At 33.7% G+C, this 20,833-nt stretch overlaps 1 protein-coding gene across 2 annotated transcripts in view; it reads right to left on the bottom strand.

The window, feature by feature from the left end:
* The window catches only part of LOC126964987 (carboxypeptidase B-like), a 43,033-nt gene extending 24,143 nt beyond the window's left edge, over window positions 1-18,890 (bottom strand). Inside the window, exons 1-5 of one of the 2 annotated variants that reach the window (XM_050808372.1) lie at window positions 18,081-18,890; window positions 5,295-5,492; window positions 4,887-5,146; window positions 3,767-3,976; window positions 723-912 (exon numbers count right to left, since the gene is read on the bottom strand). In XM_050808372.1, the coding sequence (XP_050664329.1) occupies window positions 723-912; window positions 3,767-3,976; window positions 4,887-5,146; window positions 5,295-5,492; window positions 18,081-18,717 (1,495 nt within the window). In that variant the 5' untranslated portion in view covers window positions 18,718-18,890. Of the gene's footprint in view, window positions 1-722; window positions 913-3,766; window positions 3,977-4,886; window positions 5,147-5,294; window positions 5,493-18,068 lie in introns of both variants that reach the window. The other variant, XM_050808371.1, reaches the window with a different exon arrangement.
* Between the last annotated feature and the right edge of the window lie 1,943 nt (window positions 18,891-20,833).

Below are 20,833 nucleotides of genomic sequence, written 5' to 3' on the forward strand. Positions count from 1 at the left end.
TCACTTCAGTCGTACAATAATAAAATATAATGAACTTACGAAACTATCATCAACCGTTGACGTGGGTGTGATATTTTATTCAATAATTTTAAATTTATAGAATTCGATGGTTGATTTTAAATATTACTTACCTAAAATTATAGGTTGATAGTTAGGTATACATCATCTTTAATCTGTAGTAACGTAAATAGCACGAGGCATATTTTTTTTAAGGATTTTGTTGTTTTTAAGCCAAAGCAGAATAACTTTTTGCGTGCGTACATAAATACACACAGACATAATTTTTTAATAAGGTGCCTTAGATTAAGGATTGGTTTCCGCTGCGTTCCAACTAGATATAGCAGGCATAGTCACAAAGTCTGGAACAATCTGTGACGTTGACGTGCCACATGTTCTGTTAAACTTTGCTAAAAATTGAAACTAAAATGCCAGTTAACACTTTGTAAAATTAATACTAGTACAAGAAATAAGAAAGACACTGGGATAACATATCATCAATAATTATTTTGTATTTTATTAATTACAATGTAAAATAACACGAAGCGTATGTTACAAAATGAAAGATGCCATTGAGTGTCAAGATACCACGCATACAAGCATCTAATAGTAGCCGTTATAAAAAAGCTATTGATCTTAGGTATCTAAGTTGGAGTGCAGCGGAGTCCAATCCTAAATCTAGGTATGGTGTTTAAAAAACAAAATCTACGAATGATTCTCTGTACCTGTTCCTGTTCCTTTCTCCCCTTCAACCAAGTTGTGTATCATCCAGGACGCTACAGCTGGTGCTATCCACTCCCGTCCATGAACCCCACCTTCGATCCAAACTGCTGGCTTCATAAACGTTCGTAATTTATATTTTTTCTTCCGTCCCTTATTAACGCCTTTTCTTGTTTCATTGGAGGGGACTGAAATCTAAAGGAACAATATTCACGTCACCTTTTTGCTCTTAATAGTGATTTTCATTATTATAATACTAGAAATAAGGGATTGCTTGTAACTAATTCTAGTAGGCTTCATAAGATACATAATAGCTTTAAGGGTTAATGTATACACTTTTATAATAAAGTCCCAGCCACTGTTCAGGCATTATCTATATATAAATTTGAATGTTTTATTAAAAAATGGCTCTACCGTAAATCCTACTACTCCACAGCTGAATATCTAAGTGTTCCGACAGCCTGAGATTATGATTATTTTATAGCAATAGCAATGACAGTACAATATTGTATATTTCATTAAAAAGAGCGCAAAAAATATGCTGGAAGAGTTTCTTGCGCCGCTTCTTCTCTCTCAGAGCGCCATTTGTTTCCGAAGCGGTAGTGTTATCTAAGTTTATATACTTATCTTTTTGATGTCATTCCTTATATGGAATGACATCAAAAAGAGTTCTAAAGGAATCAATTTTGAGAAAATAAATACCTCTTATGCCTTTATGCCAACTTCAAACAAAATATTAATTTATTCATCTAACAAGGTATCTATTTATTCTATTGCTTATGTCTTCGAAAAGAAACCTACTTAAAAACAGCTTTCGCGTAAAATATAACTGTTTTTCAACTTTTGTCGAAAGAAAGGTCTGTGTAAAATAAAATTAAAACACAAATAAATTAATTTGCACTTATTATAGTAGATTGTTGATGACCCCTTACCACCCACCCTTATTGTTATATAAGCATTCTTTTCCATTAAAGGCCGGCAACGCATTTCTTGACACCTGTTGCTTCGGATGTCCATGGGCGGTTGCCTCATCTCTCCCCATCCCGTGAGCCTCTTGCCCTTTTGCCCCCTCTTAAAAAAAAATCTTTTGCTACACGTAAAACAATACACATAGATAAACACTTTTGCACGCAAAAATTCACGCGCCAAAATTTGCCGGTATTGAAGGGACATTCAAGGCTTAGAGAGCCCGGAACACGAAGGGCTAAACAGTAAACCGATATTGTAATTAAAAATAAAACTCACGGGGACCGGTAATATAATGTACTTACTTTACATTACCTCTTCTCTTCAACTATAGCAATATTCAAAATTCTAAAATCATTTATCAACTTAGGTCAAACAATAACACTTATGAATGTCATATATACATTTTACCATTCAGCACTATTTGGAGTAGTAGAAAAGAAAATAAGAAAAGTATCTTTTTTTATGAAAAATAAGAGACGAGACGAGCTAGACGCCATTACGATGCAGTACCGCTCAGGATTATTGGAAAACCCAATACTTCTGAGCGGCACTACAATTATTGCGCTGGTCACCTTGAGACATAAGATGTTAAGTTAAGACAGACCGAAACACAATAATGTTTACACATTACTGCTTTACGGCACAAATAGAGGCCGATGTGGTACCCATAATCAAGCCGGCATCCTATGCAAAGGAGCTTTCCACTGGTTCTCTTCTCTCTTTCAATCTCTTCGCTCTTTCAATCAATATTTACATCTTCATCAAACTTGCAAAGTTATGATTATAATCGAAACAAAGGAATTCAATAATAATACTAAAATATTTCAAAGTACCTAATTAAGTTAAGAATAAAAATACTAAATATTTTAAATACAGGTAAGTGCTATTAAAAAATGTACTTAGCCAAAAAGTAAAAAGTAGCTGAAATTGAAGAAATTATCTCTTCAACATTTTGAAGTCGAATAAAACGTACCAATGAAAACTTAAAAAAAAACAGTGATAGCCCGTAAATATCACGACATGCACCTAACGGTAATAAAACTGTTGTATATATATATATATCTAAAACATATTATAAAGAGGCAACATTTGTGTTTTTGTATGTATGTTTGTAACGTTTTCACACAAAAACTATTGGACCGATTTCAAAAATTATTTCACCATTAGAAAGCTGCACTTAGTGACATGGGATATAGTAGGCATGAAATGATATTTTTTAAAGACCGTTTTAATACGTGTCAAATACTTTTTAAATTATGAAAATCGGAAATTCCATTCACAAGAAACAAGGAATTTAAAAATGTGAATCTAAAGAAATAATAATATAATAATTAAGTCAAATAAAACTTATGTTAACAAAAATAAATCTATAATCCGACTTAGTAGACTTTACGCGAGTGAAACCGCAGGAAATTGCTAGTAATATAAATGTATACACTTTTATAATAAAGTCCCAGCCACTGTTCAGGCATTATCTATAAATAAATTTAAATGTTTTATAAAAAAATGGCTCTGTCGTAAATCGTATTACTCCACAGCTGAATATGTAAGTGATAGGACAGCCTGGGACTAGATTATAATAATTTTATAGCGATAGAAATGACTGTAAAATTTTGTATAATTTTATTGAAAAGAGCGCAAAAAAGAATGCTGTGAGAGTTTCTAGCGCCGCTTCTTCTCTCTCAGAGCGCCATTTGTTTCCGAAGTGGTAGTAGTATCTAGTATATTAGAAATGACATCAAAAAGAACTCTAAAAGAATCAATTTTGAGGAAATAAAAGCCTTTATGCCTTTAATAGTTTATTTGCGTCGTCTGGAACATATTCATAGAACAGCCCGATTTCCAATTCATTTGAGTTTTGTTTAGTGTTAATTCCGCCAATATTCACGATTTATATACATACGGAATATGCACGAGACTGAACACTAAGGAAAACTCAAATCATTTGGGTAATTATGGATTTCCGCAAAGTAACGCGTACTTCAATAAATTTCCATCCCAATTTCACCGATTTAATTTTCGGTTTCTGTTCGAGTTAAGATTTCTGTTCTAATTATGTAAAAGTTGATATATTCCGTACCTTAACAGCAACCAGTGGTAGACCTTCAGATGATCGCCCAAGTGACATTAGCTCAAGAATATCTGGATACGAATGCTGCAAGTACTCCAAATATCGTATTATATCAGAATAGCGATGGTAACGTCTCCAGGTCATTGGGTGCCCTCGCAATTGTACCAGTTCTAGTTTCTGCTTTTTGGACAGTTTTGGATTCTCATATGAAATTGCTTTCTGTGAAAACATTATTATCATTAGTGTTGTGCATGAATAGTATTGTATTACAAATGCGATGGTTTATGTATTATTGCAGACTACTTATTCGTTTTTATACTTTTGTAACTAAAATTATAATTTTATTTACTCAATTAAACTGTCAGACGCGTCAACCTTAATTCAGTTTTGATATTACGATGGTGTTTTGTTTGTTATAATCTTATATATTTTAGCAATTTTATCTAAATTTGCGTGTGAGAAGTAAACTTTTGGCACTCAAACAACGGTTTCAATTACGAAAAAACTCACGCGTAATTTTAAAATGGGCAAACGGCTCTTTTTCAACCACAACAGCGAGTGCCAAGATAATACTTTTCCCGCATGAGTAAAGGATTAAACAATACGTTATCTCAAAAGCTACGATGTATGTTGTCTGTCTGTCAGTTTACGTCTCTCTCTTTATTTCAATAACCCTACGAGGCAGTATACAATCCTAGTTATGCCGTGTTTAAAACATTAACCCCCTTATTCATAATAGTCTGCTAACTTATAGCTATACTAAAAGCATTGCTAATTCTCACTCTGTCTTCTTCTATTGACCTAAGTCAGAATGAAAAAAAACACCCCCAAGCGGCTGTTTAAAGTTAGCGGACCATTATGAATAAGGGGGTAAGTATTTTTTTAAGAGCAATAATTTTTATACGTTATTTTGTAATTTATGGATTTATCGAGCCGAGGCCAAAGAATAGATTTTGAAGTTTTATCTGTTTATCGGTTTGTCTATTAGTGCTAGCTAATCTAAGCGACGGCTAAACCGATCTGATGTTGATTTATCATAATAATAACACCGACCCGTTAATTATAAAATTAATCACTTAGTGAAATCATGACAATTAATTAATTAATAAGAAGTATATGATATATATACCTGTAGATCCCATATTATTACATCAAAATCGATATTAGATGATTTTAAATGATCTTTAACATCTATTAGTAAGTCTGGAGGCACCAGAAGGTCAGTGGAGCCGTTGAGGGAAGGTAGAGTCCACCACATCACACCAGAACCTTCACTCTCCTCTTGCAGGTCTAGCATAGACCGAATCTTCCACTGCTGATCAGGAAATGCCCGAAGAAGTTGATAACCGTTGTAGTTCTTCTTAATAGACTTCTTTTTGGGCGTCACCGCTAAAACAAAATTACTTTCATCGTCTCGCTGTCACAAATCAGTGAAAGTTAATGGACGAAATTTGGTTTCTAGTGTAGTAACGAGGCTTAATACGGAGATGGGTAATGAGCCGTCGGTTTACTCGTTAGTATGTGAATGTGAACTTACTGCCATCATTAGCGGATGCGTTGTCATTCTCTTCCGAATCGAGGAGCGTTTGAAACCAACCGGGCGTTGACGTCGATGGAGGAATAGGCGTTGTCGATGTGGTGGTCGGCCATTTTGTTTCCGCTTCTTCAAAGAAGCCGCCATTAAACCAAGACGACTTCGATTGTACAATCCAATCGTACAGTTTTGAAAATATTCCTAAAATAATAACATAAAGGTAAAAGTGGCCGTAAGTTATTTGATATCTTGTTTTGAGTTTTCTTTAGTGTTAATTTCGCCAATATTTGTCGTTAAAAAAATAGACACGTTTTTCGCCTCTACACGAGGCCTCCTAAGGACATGTTGACTCGCCAAAATCTGGCACGAGACTCATTCAGTCTCGTGTCACAACATGTCGAAACACGTGTGGAATTGTTTAAAAGACAAATTTTGGCGGAATTAACACTAAAGAAAACTCAAAACATTTGGATAATTATGGATTTCCGCAAAGTAAAGCCTACTTGATTAAATTATCTTATTTATATCCAAAATAGTTAACAATTATATCAATAATACTCGATAAAATATCTTTCATTGTACCTTCGAGGTATCCGCGTAAAACTATTCGTAATACATTTAGCAGACCTCTTATAAAAACAAATTTAGGACTGAACTGCCAAATTATCAGAGCTGGCGAACAATATATCATGCTTCTTAGAAACCAGCCAAATGTAGATATATTCATTGACTCTCATGGCTCACTTAAGAATAAAATACTAACATACTTTTAAGTCATACTATAAACTTACTATAAAGCTAGTAACTTAAATAAATTTTCACATTTACTTTCATTTGTACTTAGTTATAAAACACTTGCTTTAAATTATTATTAGTCAATGCTGTGCATTTCTCTTATAGGTGTGCATAGAATTGTGAACAATGTTAAGTTTATATTTATAAATGTATTAATATATATTCTGTTGAAGTGCCTAATAAATAAATAAATAGTTGATAGCAAGCAATTTTGAATTTGCTATAGATGTCTGTCATATTAAAGACCTTTGATAAATGCGGTAGAAGACATACAATGAAGTGACGTCTCTGCATAACGCGTTAGATCATTTATACGTCTAAAAAGACTGTGACTGCTGTGAAAACGTCGAAAAAAGTATAGGCCGACAGTTAACCTCTATTTAGAACAATCCACGTACACTAACAACATTAAAGTGACATACAAATCGCGAGTGTAAGACGTAGCTTGTCACGGACACAATAGTACATTATACTAATTTTCCTATGAAGTTGCGCAAACTTCGACCACTATAACTATTTTCAAACATTCCCGCACGTTCACCACATTCCCGCACGCTCAGCTATATTCCCGCACGCTCTTGTCATCGTGTGGGAAAGTGGTTGCGAACGCAAATGCATACGCAAAATCGAACTTTGCGCACGATAATAGGAAAAAGTAATAAACCTGGCCTGTTTTCATCGGTATCGGTACGTATAACTTATCTAAGATTTTATGATTAACCCCGGCGGCAAAATGAAGAGTGTTATAAATTTGATGTGTTTATCTGTCTGTGTGTTTGTCTATAGTAGATAAGTATTGTGACTCCCAAACTAAAGTTTATTGTTGGGGACTTTAAATTTTAACTATAAATTATATTAACTGGCATTATATATATACATTTGTTCTGTGCTGCTTGAGTCTCCGTGTGCCGCACCGGTACGTGTGGAGGCGCCTCCATCCGCCACTACCATCCATTCCCTTGGCGAGAACAAATGTATCGGCAAAGTCACCATTAACTAGAGCCCTTCGCCATATAAATGAACTCCACAACAAAGTGGACATTTGTGTGTACGTGGAGTGAACTCGCAAGGGTATTGTTATAAATAGTATGTTATGGTAAATAGTTGTATGTTCAAGTTTTTTGAATATTCTGGTGTGATGTATTTTTGCTAATGTAATGTTTGGTTTATTAATTATTGCTATTGTATGATTCGTTTTAGATTGATTTGTTTGTATAAATGTTATTCTTGTTTATTTGTAACTGTCGCATTAGGTAATACCTGTAATGATAGTTGCTATGTGTGGTAAATAAATAAATAACATGTAATAGGGTTCAGTTTAGTCATTCAAGTGCAGATCATTTATCTATACAGGGGTGCTAACAGAAATATTAATTTTTATTACTAGCTGACCCGACAGACGTTGTTCTGTAGATAATAAAAAATACTGGTTTACAGGAATTTGCCAATAATATTTCAAATCATCACGAATTATTTCGTAAAAAGTGCTCCATGTTGTTATAATGAAATTGTTTCACAGTGGAACTGTCAAACCGTGCGTCAATAAAGCCTCACATAGAACATATGTTCATACCAACCAAATATAGGAAATAAAAATAATTATGGGTCCCAAATCGAAATAAAAACTATCCTATCAATATAGTTGGACTAAACAGCACTCCATGAAGTAATCTCCATTTAAATCCGTTCATTAGTTTAGGAGTCCATCGCGGACAAACAACGTGTCACGTAATTTATTAAGATTACAAACATTGCAATATATATTATCATTTTTGGTAATTTAGTCGCTGATTTATAGTTACTCCAGTAAATAGTGGTTATTTAATTGTAAGGTGAACTTTAGTTCCTATAACTAGACATTAAGGCTGAGATCTAGAGACTTTGCTCCTTACGTAAAACTTAGCTTTTTTTATGAAAATAAGGGACGAGACGAGCAGGACGTTCAGCTGATGGTACTTGATACGCCCATCACAATGCAGTGCCGCTCAGGATTATTAAAAAACCCAAAAATTCTGAGCGGTACTACAACTGCACTCGTTACCTTGCGATATAAGTTGTCAAGTCTCATTTGCCCAGTAATTTCACTAGCTACGGCGCCTTTGAGACCGAAACACAGTAATGCGTACACATAACTGCTTCACGGCAGAAATAGGCGCCATTGTGGTACCCATAATCTAGCCGGCATCCGGAGCCTCCCGCTGGTAAAACCTGAGTGTAACTTAACATCATTTAGTTTTAATAGTCATTCGACAGCTGAACGCAAAATTCAAGTTCGCCTTTTATCACACTCAGCTTAGGTTTACGTAAGTATATTCTGAGCGAATCTAAGTACGCTCTTAATAGCCGTAGAGACGTGGAAAATATTAATTATATTAATATTGTGATCTCTGTATAACACAAGTTAATTGTTATTTTTCTGCTGAAGACATAAATAATCGTGTATACATTTTGTTTATATTGTAAAAATATATTGATAATTTTAAGCACTTACGGGATTTGTTGTAATTTTATAATTGATTTATTGATGTTATAAGAACATATTTTATTTTGTTTTAAAGGTCAAGCTATGACTATATTTACAATACTATGACTACATAATATTAAAACTATCATTACGTGGAAGCGTACCAAGAATACTGACAAGTTATGACTTACCTATTATTTATTCAAACCTATTGTTATTTTATTAGTATGAATAATTTTGGCAATTACTTACCGATGTTACGATGTTATGATATAATGTTATAATTATGTTCCATAACGGCCGTTTTCAATAACCTATCTATCCTTAGTTTAAGTTACGGATACATTGCTGTCATCGTTCTTATCTATCCATAGTTATGTCCAATATAATTAAGGTCCAATGCTGTCAATGGGTTATTGAAATGTAAGTAAGCGCAAAAGGATAGATTTGTCTACCTCTAGTTAGTTAAACTAAGGATAGATAGGTTATTGAAAACGGGCGTAAATAGATAAGTGTATTACTAACAGATTATTTATTTATACTTTTTTTTATGGAATAGGAGGACAAACGAGCGTACGGGTTACCTGTTGTGAAGTGATCACCGCCGCCCACAATCTCTTGCAACACCAGAGGAATCACAGGAGCGTTGCCGGCCTTTAAGGAAGGTGTACGCGCTTTTTTTGAAGGTACCCATAACGTATCGTCCCGGAAACACCGCACAAGGAAGTTCATTCCACAGCTTAGTAGTAAGTGGAAGAAGGTGACCCGTACGCTCGTTTGTCCTCCTATTCCATTAAAAAAAAGCTTTTTGAACCAAATAAACCTTTTAATTATTATTATTAAAATATGTCTCTAATAAAATATTACATTGAATTAAATATACACGTGTTTGTTTTATATTTAGTTTTTAATATGTGACTCTATAGAAGGTATTGCCCTCATTGCCTCTTCAACGTCGCTGTGCCGCTGTGAAAGCAATTTTAAATTTGCTATAGATGTCTGTCAATGTATAAGAGGCTCGAGATTTTAGTAATGATAATAAAAATTCATAGTCTTTGTGATTTTTACTTTTACATTTGATTAATGAAGTGAATTGAAATGAAGCTAACGCGCTTTTGATAAATGCGGTGCGAATGTGATAAATGCGGTCAAGAAACACAATGAACGACGTCTCTACATAATGCGATAGATCATTTATACGTCTAGATAGACTGTGACTGTGTGAAAACGTCGAAAAAAAATTAGAGGTTAACAGTTGACCTCTATTTTGAGCAATGCACGAACAGTAACACAAAATGACATACGAATCGTGAGTGTAAGATGTAGCTTGTCACGCACACTAAAGTTAAAAACCTGGCCTGTTTTCATCAGTTGTCTGGCGAAAAGAGACTCTATTTTGTAAACCATTTAAGCGCAACGCCAAATGATCTAACCTATAGGTTCTCAACGTGGGCGATAACGCCCCCTTGTGGGCGTTTGAGACTTTCGGGGGTGGTATAATATAATATAATACTATATACTATAATATAATATCTTACGTTTAAATATAATTTAAATTCGCGACAGATGGTAAGTAATATTAAGATGGGGGGCTCTAGAAAAAAAACATACTCTCAAAGTGGGCGGTGAGCAAAATAAGGTTGAGAAACTATGAATTCTAGCCGTTCAAAGAGTACTAGATCTTTGATTATTCGAGTTATTGCGTTGCACGCAATAAAATGGTTTATGCTGATACTGCACGAGAGACTAGAGCAATACTTAAGTTATGGCCTGACCAGCGCTTTGTCCAGGGACCAAGAAAGGAAGGCATCTTCACTACTCCCATCCGCATAGCAGTGGAAATCAAATCAAGTTATTTATTTGCATAGATTAACCCCCTTATTCATAATGGTCCGCTAACTTTAAACAGCCGCTTAGGAGTGTTTTTTCTCATTCTGACTTAGGTCAATAGAAGAAGACAGAGTGAGAATTAGCAATGCTTCAAGTTAGCAGACTATTATGAATAAGGGGGTAAGTGGGTACATTAGATTATTACACACAAGATTATTGGTGTAATATTATAATAATTTTACCAGTGGGAGGCTCCTTTGCACAAGATGCCGGCTAGATTATGGGTACCACAACGGCGCCTATTTTTGCCGTGAAATGTGTAAAAATTACTGTGTTTAGGTGTATAGGGCGCAGTTACTAGTGAAATTACCGGGCAAATGAGACTTAACATCTTATGTCTCATGGTGACGAGCGCAATTGCAGTGCCGCTCAGAATTTTTGGGGGTTTTCAAGAATCCTAAGCGGCACTGCATTGTATTAGGCAGGGCGTATCAATCAGGGACCATCAACTGAACGTTCTGTTCGTCTTGTCTCTTATTTTCATTAAAAAAAAATGATAGGTGTTTACAATCTGCCGGGTAGGTATGCAAAAATAATATTTTTATAATTCTAACTCAACGTCTAAGTTTACAGTCAAAATAAACAACATAAAAACACGGACGAGTAAAAAAATAAGGACTCCGTGTCACCTTACATAACAGTGAGGCACCAAAACAAGCCGGTAAACGTGTAAATACATAGCCCCACGCATACTTACACTAATACAAGCCGATCGGCCGCCATTATGAGATTTGCCATCGTCTGTGACAGATCAGTTTGCGTCGCAATAAAATATTTTAAAAATGCCGTCGTGCGTTGTGAAAAAGTGTAAAAACAATAATATAAAAGTATTTGTGGATATATGATTATTTAAGGGAGAAAAAATTGTGTAACTGGTATACCCCGTAACCGCACACACACTAGCATAAAGGTGCTTCACTTGCTAATATCACGACGCGGAGTCCTTCTTTTTTTACGTGCATAAAAACAACATTATTCATAAAACTGTACCTAATATCCATTATAATATTATTAGAATGTGAAAAGTAAAAATTGTTTACTTAATGTATGTTGGAGGCGTCCATCAGTGACATGCAGAAGAAACAATGTAGGGGTGTTTTCATTTGTATGAAAAAACCCTTGAGCATAGTAATTTTTTTTCATTGACAAATGTGTAATATCTGAAACAGGATGACATTGCATTCAAAGCAATCCAGGCTGTAAAAATGGGGTTGTAAAAAATAAAATTTGAAAAACAAAATTTTATGAACGATGCGGGACTCAAACCCACGACCTCCGGCGTTCCGTGCCGGTGCTCTAACCAACTGAGCTAACCGTTCGAGTGACGTATCATAAAATCTTGTATGCTTTGTTCAACTCTCAGGTTGTGGCTTCATCTACAGGATCTACTTTACAGTTGATAACCTGCTCGACCCCAATATTTGCATATTAGGAAATTGACTTGAGATGTAGCTCTTGTAAATCTAAACAATTTTTTATGTTTTTAAAGTGATAACCCTCACTTCTAGGATTAATCTATACTAATATTATAAAGCTGCAGTGTTTGTTTGTTTGTTTGTTTGAACGCGCTAATCTCTGGTGCTACTGGTCCGATTTGAATGATTCTTTCAGTGTTGGGTAGTCCATTTATCGAGGAAGGCTATAGGCTATGTTTTTTTTTTCAAAATTAGGGATCCGTAATAAAATTGCTATTTTGTAACACAAGGTGTAAAATCGATTGACAATAGAACAAAATGATGTACAGGCTATAATATAGGCAATATTGTATTACTTATAAAACTATCGCGTGAATTATACTTTATATGGCAAAACAACGTTTGCCGGGTCAGCTAGTACACAAATAAAATTTGAAAAACAATTGTTTGGGTTGTATATTGTTTATCATTTCCTACTTTCTAGTCACATAAGGCATTATGCATGTCATCACAAATTATTTGAATATATTTGGGCATCATTATTATTTTGCTCAATCAACCACCGGAAATTATTAAAATATAGTTATTGTTGACCCCGTGGTCTCTCCAGCTAGAAGGTGCTAGAAGGTTCGAGCTTTTCAAGAGTGAGTCGAACATACGTATCGTGGGTTCCGTTATTCAAAGTGAAGAGCAGTTATGTCCGTGATAATTTTGTGTTATAATTAATTATACAATTAATAAGATTGATTTATAATTCATTCAATTCATGTTACACATATATTTCAAGTATTTTTTTACTGAACGCTAATAAACAATTGGCGTCCCATATAATCGGCGTCCCATATAATCGGCGTCCCATATAATGGTTAGTGACCCTGAGTGTGAGCTAGTGAGCTAGAGGTCTCGGGTTCGAATCCCGGTAGGTGCAATCATATATATGATAATTATAAATGTTAGTTTCCGAGTCATGGATGTTTATATGTATTTATGTATGTTTAAGTAAGTATATTGTATTAAATATTTCGTTGTCTTGTACCCATAGTATAGGCTATGCCTAGTTTTGTTAATAATTTGTGCAAAAGTGTGTCAATATTATTATTATTAAAACAAACGAGATCACAATTACGGTCAAAAATTGTCCGAAGTAAAACACTGCATACGCGTCAATTAGGCAGTGTTTTCGTTCATAGAATTTGAACGTTACCTCTACGAAATAAGGTCCTAATTTGAATGAATGTTTTAATGTTATCTGTTTTTGCTAATGTGAGTTTTTGTTCATAGACTGAACATTACTGCCACAAAATAAGGTATTAATTTGAATGAATGTTTTAATGTTATCTGTATATGTTTATGTCAACGCCGCTCGGACATTTTTTGACGACCTTTTAGGGTTTAACTAAGTGATTGGGAGTATAGTAATTGTTTATAGTACTAGTTGTTTATAAAATAGTTGTTTATAGTACTAGTTGTTTATAAAATAGTTGTTTATAGTACTAGTTGTTTATAAAATAGTTGTTTATAATATAGTTGTTTATAGTACTAGTTGTTTATAAAATAGTTGTTTATAGTACTAGTTGTTTATAAAATAGTTGTTAATAGTACTAGTTGTTTATAATATAGTTGTTTATAGTACTAGTTGTTTATAAAATAGTTGTTTATAGTACTAGTTGTTTATAATATAGTTGTTTATAGTACTAGTTGTTTATAAAATAGTTGTTTATAGTACTAGTTGTTTATAAAATAGTTGTTTATAGTACTAGTTGCTTATAATATAGTTGTTTATAGTACTAGTTGTTTATAAAATAGTTGTTTATAGTACTAGTTGTTTATAAAATAGTTGTTTATAGTACTAGTTGCTTATAATATAGTTGTTTATAGTACTAGTTGTTTATATTCTATTTGTTTATAATATAGTTGTTTATAGTACTACTTGTTTATAAAATAGTTGTTTATAGTACTAGTTGTTTATAATATAGTTGTTTATAGTACTAGTTGCTTATAATATAGTTGTTTATAGTACTAGTTGTTTATATTATATTTGTTTATAATATAGTTGTTTATAGTACTACTTGTTTATAAAATAGTTGTTTATAGTACTAGTTGTTTATAATATAGTTGTTTATAGTACTAGTTGTTTATATTATATTTGTTTATAATATAGTTGTTTATAGTACTACTTGTTTATAAAATAGTTGTTTATAGTACTAGTTGTTTATAATATAGTTGTTTATAGTACTAGTTGCTTACAATATAGTTGTTTATAGTACTAGTTGCTTATAATATAGTTGTTTATAGTACAAGTTGTTTATATTCTATTTGTTTATAATATAGTTGTTTATAGTACTACTTGTTTACAATATAGTTGTTTATAGTACTAGTTGCTTATAATATAGTTGTTTATAGTACCACTTGTTTACAATATAGTTGTTTATATTCTAATTGTTTATAGTACTAGTTGTTTATATTCTAGTTGTTTCTAGTCTAGTTGCATATAGTACTAGTTGTTAACAGTCTAGTTGTTTATAGTATTCATTCAGAGTTTGTCGAGTCCCCGTCTTGAAAAGGTTAGGAAATAAGATAAAATAAACTTTGATCTATTTACCAACATTCCCCTTTTTGCCTCACCTAGTATCGGAATACTGGGTCTCGAAACCTTGAGCGATTGCAAATTTCATGGTCGTTTGGAAGGCTTAGTTAAAGTGGCTTCAAAGAAACGTCAATGGTATGCTCACATCGTACCATGCCGCTAATTTCTCGGTAGTTTGATGAATCGGCTTCTACGATCACATTTCATTCATAATTATTGACCATTGAGGCTGGTTTTCCTCGGAATTCATTAATTTAAGTCTCCTGTACGGAAGCGATTAAGCAAAAAACGTACCTACAGTGCCTTTATTATCACAGCACTGTTATTAGCACCTGTTTCTGCTGTGTTAGTACGCCGGAACTCGTATTAAAAATTGTTCTCATCTTCAATATTTAATTTAAAAATAGAAAGTCAAAAAATACATGAATGTTCTACAGTTTTGAAATATGTAATTTTCTAGATGTCATATGAATAAAAGTTTTAGTACGCTAAAACGGTAATTTTTTACTTGAAGCCCCTGTTATAAAACTTATGTCCACCCTGAAGCTCCATAAAACAGTGTGGTGATTCTATCGAATAGGTATTTGAAGGAAAAAATATAAACTTAGAATTTACTATTAAAAAAAATAAACGAGTACCAAGAACTAAGAAGCACTTCTCAAGAAAGCACTTCCAGGAAAATATCTCGTAACGGATTCCTCATCATTAAAACATTTTTCAAATGAATCGTTTTTCTGTTAAAACTATGTCGAATTCAATAAAGGCACCATTTGTTGTTTTATAACTAAAATATGAATAAAAAAGCGGACATGCTGGTAGTTAGACTGGCAGTTAGATGAGATTAAAACATATTTTAAATTATCAGTCTATCGGAAAAGATATCATGCAGACACTAGAAACAGTACGTCTATAGATACTGCGCGAGTTGAATGTAGAGTTTAGGAATGCGATAGTGCTGTAGCCTAATTATAATCAATGACCATAATAATGAGTGTTTCGATAAGTTCAATGCTTTTAAGTTTACCATTTTATATTGAAAAAACTAATAAAATAATTTTTCATCATTTTAACCTAATTATTATCTCAAATTTTCAGCGGAGGGAGATGCTCTTTACCTCAGACCCCGTCTGCATTTAACTCGCGCGCTAACTGTACGTGTCTCTGTGCACTCTACGATACTCATTGCGTTATCAATTTTAATTTCTATAATTATTCTTCTAACCAGAATTGAAGCCGGCCAGTAGAAATTCCTGTTTTTCTAACCGGCCAAGTTTTAACTATCATATATTTTTCTTTTTATATTATTAACCCTTTTATTAGTAAATTATGAGATAATTTATTTTTTAACTAACCAATAAGCTTGATACTAGAACAAGCTTAGGTTCCTATACCCATACAGATACAATTGTATTAATTAAATCCGTTCAGTTATGTAAGACCTAGTTCCAAGTGAAATTTTATGGTTATGGTCAAATTAGTCAGTAGTTCAGTAAGAAAATATGCGTGTATACTCAATAATGTACACACACAAGAACTACGCACCTCCACTAAAACTTTATGGTGCTGTTAAATAGAAGATTGCCAATTTCTAAATCATCGAAGTGTGACCATATTATTCATCTTACTAATTTGAATACTAATGAGAAACCTCACACGTGCATCTTTACTGTTTAAGTAATTACTGTAATGTAAATTAATAAAATTGTAATGAGTACAAAAATAATAAATGCAGTTCAAATAACCCTAATTAAATATTGCTATAACCCGCATCACGTTGACGTCTGGTATTCCACCTGTTGCTAATTCTCACTCTGTCTTCTTCTATTGACCTAAGTCAGAATGAGAAAAAACACTCCTTAGCGGCTGTTTAAAGTTAGGGGACCATAATGAATAAGGGGGTAAGGACCTTCATGCAAAGAGAGTAGTCCTTGACCTTGACCCCTGGTTTTGCGGATGTCAATGGGGGGCTTCCTCACCACTTCCCCCTCCTCTCTCCCGATTACCTCCTCTTATATAAAAAAAAACCTCGATATTTTTTGTTTAAGTCATACTGCGTTATAAAATCGGTGTTCATTCATTGTTCACTCAATGAGGTTACACAAGAAAGAATGATATATTGAAATTACTACTCAATATGTTGATAGTATGATAATATAAATGATTTGAGTTTTCTTTAGTGTTAATTCCGCCAATATTTGTCTTTAAGCAATTCGACACGTGTTTCGCCTCTACACGAGGCATCCTCGGGACGTGTTGTCTCGCCAAAATCTGGCACGAGACTGGATGGCACGAGTCTTGGAATTGTATTTAATTGTATTGGCGGAATTAACACGAAAGAAAACTCAAATTATTTATATAATTATGGATTTCCGCAAAGTAACGCCTACTTCAATAGATAGTTTTATCAGTAGTCACTTTACTACTGCACTCAATAATAATGTAAAGTCCATTTATCGCGATAAATGGCTTGTGTACATCTTTAAAAAATTGTAGAAAGTGGGTCAGTAACACGGTATACATAGTAAATAAATCTGACTCTTAATAATAAAGAAATAAATATAGCTAAGTCGCTTTCTCAAATAATATATAAAGATTTTTATATTTAGACCTAGACCTCAGACATTAAACAAACATTTGGCCGCAATCTTAATATATATAAATTACGTGTCACGTTGTTTCTCCTCGATGGACTCCTAAACTAATGAACGGATTTTAATCGGGATTACTTTATGGAGTGCAGTTTAGTCCAAATTGAAAGATAGGATAGTTTTTATTTCGAATTGGGACCAATAATTATTTTTATTTCCCATATTTGTTTTGTATGGACATATTTTCTATGTAAGATTTTATTGACAAACAGTTTGACAGTTCTGCTGTGAAAAAATTTCATTATAACAACAGGGAGCATTTTTACGAAATAATTCTTGATGTTTTGAAATATTATTGGCAAATTCCTATAAAACAGTATTTTTTTTATTATCTACAGAACAATATCTGACGGGTCAGCTAGTAAGATAAATAAAGAAAAAAAAATATAGATAAATCCAGTCTGCTGTTTGTTTCCAGTGAACTCCATCCAACTTGAGAGATAGGATAGGTTTCATTTCGATTTAGGATCCATAATTATTTTTATTTCCAATATTTGTTTTGTATTGACATATTTTCTATGTGAGAATTTATTGACGCATGATTTGACAGTTCTGCTGTGAAACTATTTCATTATAACAGGGAGCATATTCTACGAAATAATTCTTGTTGTTATTCACAAAGGATTTTCTTTGAGTTACGCGAGTGTTACACATTTAAATAAAACACTTTTAAAGGCTTAAAACGTGTGTTATTGTAACTGTTTTTACATTAGATTTTTGCGTAAATGTTACATTTTTATTTGAGTTAACCCGACGTTTCAAGACCTTTCCAAATCTCGTTTTCAGGGTGACTGCAGATAACTTTTACGCAAAAATCGATTTTAATCCTTTAAAAGTGTTTTATTTAAATTATTCACAAATTCATAAAAAAACAGTATTTTATTTATATTGTACAGAACAACATCTGTTAGATCAGTTATGAGGATATATTTATTATGCATCTCAATTTTAGTAATTTCACTTTGCTAAATAACATACCTATTAACCAACCTGATTTCTCTTGTATTTTTGGAGTCTTCTTTATTCTGTTGTCGATCAATATATTGTCAGCAGTGCATCCCGCAATTTTTTTGTGGCATGGTAGCTTGCGTGTTCTCTTTGTGGTTTTTGACCAAGCTTTTGTTGTTATCCTTCTCGTTGGAAGGTTTCGTACTGTGGTACTCTGGGGCTGTTTCGTTGTAGACGGACGCTGGCTAGGGCGTCTGGTGTTGGGTTTTCTAGAGGTAGATGTTTTCCTTCTGCTTGGTGGCGCTGCTGTGGACATATTAACACCTACCCACAATTGTTCCTCATAGTTTTGCACATTTGTTTCTGGCAACACTGTAACAACATCACTTATAATATTCGTAGGCGGACGCACAGTCACTATAATATTAGTATGGCTTGAAATATTGATAGTAGTTTTGTAAATACGCTTTTTACCATCACTTTTATTTTTAACAGTCACGTTTAACTTTGGAACTTTACGTAGTATCACTTTGTGGTTCTTCGGGCACGGTGCTGCTTCAGGGGAGTCCGCGTAGTCGAAGAAGCCGAAAGACTCGTCGGAGTCCAAGGTTTTCGTGTAAGAGACGCACGAGGCCACGAGCAGGTAGGCCAGGAGCGCGATGTGCGCCGTTCGCGCCATGTGGCGAGTGTGTTTGCATGGCGAAGTGCGCGAGCACTGTCACACCGTCTGGCCACGGCCGGGCAACACCCTCCCTGCCTATGTCGCTTTCAACTGCCACCACTAGGTCAAGTCGACTAACCCATCTCTCCGCTTCATTATCATAATCTTCAGTTTCCTCATTGAAAACTGACTCAACTCAGCCGCACTTATATAGTTTTAGAATATTAGTTCTACGTACGAATGTTTTAACTATTTACAATGTTTTTAGAAATGTACTTAGTAATGTAATATGCTAAAGAATGTGACTCGTGAAATATAATGATTTCATGGATGAAAACTGGCTCAACCCCGACGCACTTACCTATATAGTTGTTGTTGGTGATAGGTCGAAGAGATTAAAACAATTATAAACTTGATATAAACATTTACCCCCTCATTCATAATAGTCTGCTAACATAAAGCATTGCTAATTCTCACTCTGTCTTCTTCTATTGACCGAAGTCAGAATGAGAAAAAACACTCCTAAGCGGCTGTTTAAAGTTAGCGGACCATTATGAATAAGGGGGTTATTGTAGAGAACACATCCACAGCAATAACTATAATATAAAATACAAGAAAGAATCGAGATGTTTTATATTAAGATTATTAAAATGTATACACTTCTACAATAAAGTCCCAGCCACTGTTCAGGCATTATCTATAAATAAATTTAAATGTTTTATAAAAAAAATGGCTCTGTCGTAAATCCTATTACTCCACTGCTGAATATCTAAATGATCGGACAGCCTGGGACTAGATTGTGATTATTTTATAGCGATAGAAATTACTGTACAATATTGTATATTTTTATTGAAAAGAGCGCAAATAAAAGAATGCTGGGAGAGTTTCTTGCGCCACTTCTTCTCTCTCAGAGCGCCATTTGTTTCCGAAGCGGTAGTAGAATCTAGTAGTATAAGAAATGACATCAAAAAGAATTCTAAAGGAATCACTTTTGAGAAAATAAATGCCTTTTATGCCTTTTTATGCCTTTTATTAAAATTCTAATTTTAAATACATTTTTTTTCTATCTATGGTTGTTATGCCAAGTGGAATCATCGCCAACAGTTGTGGTAATGATTCATTGATGTAAGTGGTTGTAATGTTATTTAAAATGTACTCCGACCTGTTTGCCAGTAACTGTGACGAGTTAAATACTTCCTTCGTTCCTTGTGCGGTGTTTCCATGTTGATACGCCATGGGTACCTTCAAAAAAAGCGCGTACACTTTTTTAAAGGGCCTGCAACGCTCTTCTGATTCCTCTGGTGTTGCAAGAGAATGTGGGCGACAGCGATCATTTAACATCAGGTGACCCGTACGCTCGGAAGTCCTCTCTTCCATAAAAACTTATGATGATGGATCCTGGATGAAAACTGACTCAACTCCAACGCACTTACCTATATAGTTTGAATATTTTATTTTTATCTAATATTTTAACAATAATATATTTTAGTTTATCTTAAAACGAAGCTATTTAAATAATGAAGTAGTGGTACCCTGTAATTGAATATACCTATTTAAATTATTACTATTTATATCAGTAAGCATATATATCACAACTTTATACCCCACGTGTATTTAGAATATTATAATGCATTTATTTAAACAGAAATAAAAAATATTAACTAGAATGATGAACCTAAAACTAAAAAAACGGATTGTGTGGTTTTATGAAACCACGGTAAAAGTGCAACTTTTTTTTACATTATATATTTAACTAAAATCCTAATATATAGTAGAATCCAATTGATTTAACTAACTTACATCCTCCTCGCGTCGTTTTCCTTATGTTACGTATGAGTCCCCTCCATCTGCTGCGATCCTTAACCTTATTAAGGGCATCATGGAAGTTGATGTTTAGAGAAGATCGTATTTGGTCCGACCATCTCGTGGGACTGCGTCCTAATATTACATTAAGGGTATAAAAATCGCTTTATCAGTCTTAATTTTATACTTGGAAAATTGGAATGATATGAATAATAGTCTATACACTACACGGTCAGCTGCTGCGATCTATAGGCGCCGCCCGACCGTCACGCGACATGCAACACACAGACGAAAAAGTTTGAGACGGTGTAATAAAAGTTTCACTTTAAAA

The sequence above is a fragment of the Leptidea sinapis genome, chromosome 6 (genome assembly GCF_905404315.1).
Source record: "Leptidea sinapis chromosome 6, ilLepSina1.1, whole genome shotgun sequence".
NCBI lineage: Eukaryota > Metazoa > Arthropoda > Insecta > Lepidoptera > Pieridae > Leptidea > Leptidea sinapis.